General features: G+C 39.1%; 1 protein-coding gene across 1 annotated transcript in view; it reads right to left on the bottom strand.

The window, feature by feature from the left end:
* The window catches only part of nox4 (NADPH oxidase 4), a gene marked incomplete in the record, with an annotated part of 29,530 nt that overhangs the window by 12,792 nt on the left and 10,029 nt on the right, over positions 1–6,709 (bottom strand). Inside the window, 7 exon segments of the mRNA XM_014008001.1 lie at positions 742–804; positions 964–1,128; positions 2,002–2,161; positions 4,393–4,473; positions 5,647–5,719; positions 5,840–5,867; positions 6,225–6,322. Of these exon segments, the coding sequence (XP_013863455.1) occupies positions 742–804; positions 964–1,128; positions 2,002–2,161; positions 4,393–4,473; positions 5,647–5,719; positions 5,840–5,867; positions 6,225–6,322 (668 nt within the window).

Below are 6,709 nucleotides of genomic sequence, written 5' to 3' on the forward strand. Positions count from 1 at the left end.
CACACACACACACACACACACACACACACACACACACACACACACACACACACACACACACACACACACACACTGACACTGGAAAGTACAGGAGAGCATACACACATAAAGTTCAATTCAAGAGAATCAAACGTGCACACAAACCCACACAAATCAGAAAATGCATGAAGTGTGGAGATCTAACTCTTCTCATTAAATTTAACAATGCCCCTACACACACACGCACACACACACACAACTACACACACACACAGACTTTTTGTTGGCAGAAAGCGTTATTAGCCTCAGGGGTCTGTCTGCTCTCTGTCAGTGTGATTCTTTGCCCTCAACCTCAAAGCAACCTAACACACCAGGTATGCACACAGTCATTTTGAGTCTTTCAGTGTGTGTGTGTGTGCGTGCGTGCATGTACACGTGTGAGTGTGAATGAGTGAATGAGTTCATCCCTGAGCGGTATTTCTTGAACTTCTTTTCTTTTTGTTTATTTCATTCAATTTGAACCAAATCTAAAATATCAATAAATACAGTTAAAACACAATCTAACCTGATGACTCAGCTGTCAATCAAAAGAGCTTCAGAGTGGGGCAGGGCTTTAAAAATAAATGAACTGCTGGCTCTTTTTGCCCAGAGAAAAAAAGGATTAAGTACCTGTGAAAACAAGTGTGTGTGTGTGTGTGTGTTTGTGCATCTATGAGGACATGTATGTGGGCTCCTGTTGTGTCAGGAGTGAATTAGTTTTACCTTCGTCAGCGTGAAGGGGTGGTTCTCAAATGAAGACACACCTGGACAGTTAAGAACAACATACTGGGGAGGGAAACAAAACTGTGATGGAGAGACATCAGGATGACAGAAAAAAGGAAATATACAGTAGATGGAAAAAAAAGAAAACCTATGATAGTGATACTTATATATATTTAGTAAAATGGTAAACAAACAGAAAAAAGAGATTAAAAAAATACGTACCTGTCCCGGCTGTGCTTTGAAGTTCTTCTTCAGCATGCGCAGCTCAATAACATTACAGGGATGCCTGATCACTGTTACTATGTCAACAGGGTCACTGCTCTGGACGTAGCGGTACAAACGCTCCACACAGTAGAGACAGAGTGGACCGGACACCCACAGCCAAGTCTGTCCACAAACACAGACACTGTCAGGTTAGCAGGTTGGTATGTTTTTCACCCGTCAAGCTGAAAACTGCCTGCTTCCAGCCACTAGCTGATTGGCTGATGTTCCTACCTGTGTATTAGCATCAACTTCAATTATTATTATTATTATTTATTAACTTCAAAAAGACATAAAACTTCCATTTATTGGTTTATTTTACTTCTACAAGGACACATTCTCGCTGTATAAGAGTGTGTGTCCTTGTTGACAGAAAACACTAAACTGTGCTAAACGTGTCACATTTGAGGTTTTGTCCTTTCGCGTGCCAGATAAGCAAGGCCACTTTTACAAAAGCAATAATCATTCTAATATATTTACGTGTTAATATTTTTAAGATTTAGAAAACTTTTTGTATTATTAATTCTTAGAGTCTTTCCCATTCTGCTAACTCGATCCTCATTAAAACACAACGTGGCTTCAACTAAAGAGAATGATCAGGAGAATAACAAATACCGTATTTATTCATGTATAATACAATCTCGAGTATAATGCGTTCATCATTTTTTGAGCTTACAAAGCATAAATATCTAATTAGCAATAACCCATGTATAATACTATCCCCCCCATTTTATGGATGATTTTTAGAGTTAAATTTCTAGTATTATACATGCATAAAGACAGTAAATACCATTACAATGTTTTTTTCTGTTACCTTTAGCAGACTAAGTGCTCACAGCATCATTTGAGCATGGAGAAATACCATTAATGTACCAATGCATAATCACACACACAAACACAGATCTTCATGTAAAGAGCCCCTCCCCAACACCTCAATTAAACACAGCCAACTTCCTCCAACACATGTGCTTTAACACAAACACACAAAAAGACAAAGACCTGAGGGGAATGTGGCTCAAAGTGAGCATCCTCTCTGCATCTGCTCCCCTCATCTTCAGCCTGGACCAGATCTTCGTCCTGCTGCTCCGGGCTGCTGTGATTGGCTCTCAAACAGCCGGGGGGGTGGGTCTCTATGTTGGTCTGATACTTCAGAGCTCCACTGAATAATAATAATAATAATAAATAAATAAAGCAGTTTAAAATGTTGTTAGGTTGATGTTTTTCTATCATACTGAGTCACATAAATGAAAATAGACAATAAACATGTACCTTACAAGTATTTCATTTCACTTTATTCGATCAAGGATAGCACAATAAACGTTACATGATAAAAAAACAAGCAACCGTTGCTTTGTACAAGGGTTTTCTAGCCATAGGCTAATTTGCAAACCCAGTCCTTGGTTGGACTTTTAAAATAAAAACAGCTAAAAATAAAATAAAAACAGACCCCTCTCTCTCTCTTACTCACTCACTCACTCCCCCCCCACACACACTTGAGTGACTATAACTAGTGACAAGAAATACATGAAAAGATAAGCATTAGAGATATCTAATTAAACAACCCAACAAATTAAGCTGTTTTCCTTCAGTGTTCACATATTTGCTTTTGTTTCAGCCAATGTTTCACCTGAGAATTAAAAACTTTAATATCTGTCAACATTTTTATTGCTGATGGTAAACTGCTCCAAGTATGAGGGCCTCTAAATAAGAAGAAACAGTGACCAAATGATGTTTTATATTTTGCAGGTTTGCAGTCTTCATTAACTGCACCTCTCGTTGCAACTCCAGTGCTGCAGACTTTTAAAATCATTCTGCACACTGTCTCTGGGACAAGACCGTTGCTACACTTAAAAGTCAATTTTAAGAGAGAAAACTGTAAAAAAAAAAAAAAAAGCTGTCAAAGCTTAATAAACTTTATTTCTGCTGTAGTTTACAGTGGTGCCATGTCAACGGTTTTTGGTCTAAAACTTTCAGTAAGTGTTTGTACAACAGCCTCACAGGTTTTAAAGCAGATTGAGTTTCTTGGCTCCAGACAGATACAGTATGAGAAATGAGACAGAATCATGGCTTGCAGGTAGAACTGAGCAGCTTTTCTACATAGACATGATCTTATAAGACAAAAACAGTTTATGTTTGTCTTAATGGTTTTAAACATTTTCCAAATGTGAGCCTCAAAGTTAAGGTGGGAGTCTAAAATGACACCCGGATATTTTAACTCGTTCACTTTTTGGATTTCCCTCTGATCAATCACAATTGAAAAGTTGCTACAGATGTCATGGTGGATTGTGAAACACATTGAGACTGTTTTGTTGCAGTTCAGAGTCAGACAGTGAGTCTTAAACCACTGAGACACTCCCACCATCTCCGTGTTCAGTAGCTCTGCTGCCTGTTGTAGAGTCTTTGCAGATACATATATGATAGCGTCATCTGCATACATCTGACATTTGGCATACTTACAAATGTCTGGTAAATCATTAATGTATAAACAAAAAAGCAACGGACCCAAGATGGAGCCTTGTGGAACTCCCATCATGCAGTTTTGAAGACTAGATTTCATTCCATTAACTTTAACACATTGCTCTCTATTTTTTAGGTAAGAGTTAAACCAATGGGAAAAGTTTTATTTACTTAATAAATTTACTTTAAGTTTATGTACGAGCATGTCATGATTCACCATATCAAAGGCTTTTTTCAAATGTAAGAATACTGCACCAACCACCCTGCCATCATCTAAAGATCTTTTAATATTTTCTGTAAGGTAAGAAGTTGCCAATTCTGTTGAATAACCAGAACGAAACCCAAACTGGACTGGACAAAGAAGCTGATTTTTTTCCAAATAACTAGTAAGCTGCTCAGCTATTGCTCTTTCAATCACTTTGGATATTATTGGTAAGATCGTTATTGGTCTATATTTACTGACTTAATCAGAATCTTCAGATTTCAGAATTAGAGATATGAGTCCTTTTGTGTGAGGAAACTGCCCTTTTGCAAATAAGTTTATTAAGTAAGTTATAGGGTTCAACAAAACAGTGTGTCTCTTTATAAGTTATGTATCTATCCCAAAAAGGTCTTTAGCTTTTGATGTTTTCAGTTGATTAATTATATGTTGAGTTTTACAAATACTGATCTTGTTAAGAGTAAAGGAACAGTTGTATCAGTAACTGGACTGTCTGTTGGAATTATGGGATTAAAGATTTTTGCTAATTCTTCTACTGATTTAAGGAAATAATCATTAAATACATTTGCCATTTTTTTAGTGTCAGTTATTATGTGTCCCATTCAGTATTTAATTGTCTTAATGCTCTGACCTATTGGGTTCAAAGATGTTTCAAATAAAGTACAGAGATAAAAGCAAAAACACACACATATAAACTCATGTACTCTGCCTACCCGACCATGTGCACCATCAGGATGATGTAGAAAACAATGAAGAGGTTGTGTGTGTACCAGAAGATCTCATAGTTAGTCACTCTGAGAAAAACAAAAGAACAAGATCATCAAAAGCAATAATGTTTGTTAAAGTGGGGGAAAAAAGGTTTTATAGCATGAAGCAGGGAAACAAGCGAGAAAAACAACAACAAAAGGAAGAGGAGTTTGTTCGGAACTACAACAGACTCTCGGTTCAAAGGACAGCAGAGGTCACAGAGGTCATTCCCCACAACCACCCACCATAAAAACTGCAAACAATCACCATTATAAAAACCTGTTCTCTGCCTCACTGCTGCTCCTTTCAGGGCTGTGCTGTTGATGTATAAACCAAGAAACACAATTAGTCCTGGATTAACTGAACTGTTCTTTGTGGCTCATCCAGACCAGTAATTATGGAAAACAAGGAGATAATGAACACAGCTGTAAGATTTGTTGACTTATTGCAGTTTTCTCAACCTTGACAGAGCTGCACCAAGCAAAGCATCAGATGTACCTGAACTCCTTCCTATAATCCACTAAAAAATTCAAGCTACACAAAAAATACACTCTCATGTGTTGATATTTTGTACTGTTTTAAATATTAAAAAAGAAACCTGGAGATGTTCAGCACTCCAGATGTTTTCCATCTCAGACGTTCACATGTTCAGAAAGAAACTGACATGATTTTATCACAATGACTCATTAGTATGGTCTGCAGCAGCAGCAATCATCCCAACCCTGCAGCCACTCATTTAAAGCCTTAAAACGGTCCAGAAAAGCTTCTTATTCTCTATTCAGGAACTGAAAGAAGACAATCTCTCTCACACAGAAGTCTCACGTGGTCGCACGGTGGCTGACCCTCTGTGACCTGACTAATGACAGAGCTGTGATGTCTTCTGCTAGCGTCGCAATCATCGAACAAGATTAGAGCGTCAGCTCAGCAAGAGGCAGACACAACATGACGAGTCGGACAGAGAAAATAAAACACTTTGGTTTTAAGAGAAATAGATGTCAGAGTTCAATATGGCTCCTATTTATGAAAGTTGCTCCAAAAAGTTCAAATGGCAAAAAGTAAAAAGACTTTTTACACATTTTAACTTGTCACAGAATGTTCTACCTTTGTTTTGAAAGTCCTAACGATAGACGCCTCCAGTCTGAGCTGAACTGAGTTCTCTCCTCTTAAAATGTAAACTCTGGCAATTACGGGGTGTGGGGGGGAGGGGTGCTTTAACATACCGAATGCAGTGGGAGGAGGATATGAACATTAGGAGGAGAATCAGAACCAGCAGGACTCCAGTGACTCCTGGAACTGAACAGAAGAGACGTGCCATCACGAAAGGTGGGGGATAATTAGAAATGCAGATATCAGAGAGTAAAACATAGATATTTAAGATCTATTAGTGGAGCTTTGAGAGACAGGGGTCCTTACTTGTGGTCAAAATGATCCGTTTGGGGTCCTGAGAAGGAGACAGAGAAATGCAACTGTAGCTTCATGTAAAGGTGAACTAATCAGAGCATTCAGCCGTGATAAAAACAGGATTTTAAAACTGTTTGATTATTTTCACTTGGCTTAAAAGGCAGGAAACTGTGAAAAGGACAAGGGTGTTGACTTTTAATTCAATTCTTTAAAAGAGTTCATCTTAAAGCCTTCAGTTAGCAGTCTTATCAAGTAACTTTCAAACAGTTTAACCGCTGCTACAATCCTCTCATCTTCACCTTTCGAACTTTCAAACTACAGAGCAGTAGGAGGACATGTGAAACATGGTGCATGTTTGATTGTGCGAGCTGTGACTGGAGGCCCAGCGAAGCCTCACCTCTCCTCGGTAGCGAGCCAAGTTGAGAGCAGGAAAGTCATCGGAGTAGCTCGAGCTGAAGTTGATGACGTTCACCAGGTGGGCCGAAACGTGCACGACTGCAAAGAGGAGGGGAAAAAAATGACCCCAAACTCATTTAAAACTCACACTTTGCTCGACACAGACACAAAACATCCGAGCAGGATGCAAACACGATTCATTAAGGGCAGGAGGACAAACATTTCTTTTGTCCACTCAGTAAAAAGAAAGCAGACTTCCTCCTGACAACACAGGCCAGTGACCCAGCCGCTCAACAGCTGACGGGATAAGAGGGTATAATTATGACTCACAGGGGTCCTTATTTCTCTCCCCAGTTCCTTTCCCACTCCCTCTGCCTCCATCCCGCCCTCTCTCTCCCCCTCTATCTCTCCCTCTCCTCCATCCTGCTTTGTCCTCAGGGTCCTTTTTTGTCTTAGAATATGTGTGTGTGCGTGTGTGTGTGTGTG

This window comes from Austrofundulus limnaeus, unplaced genomic scaffold (assembly GCF_001266775.1).
Source record: "Austrofundulus limnaeus strain Quisiro unplaced genomic scaffold, Austrofundulus_limnaeus-1.0 Scaffold46, whole genome shotgun sequence".
NCBI lineage: Eukaryota > Metazoa > Chordata > Actinopteri > Cyprinodontiformes > Rivulidae > Austrofundulus > Austrofundulus limnaeus.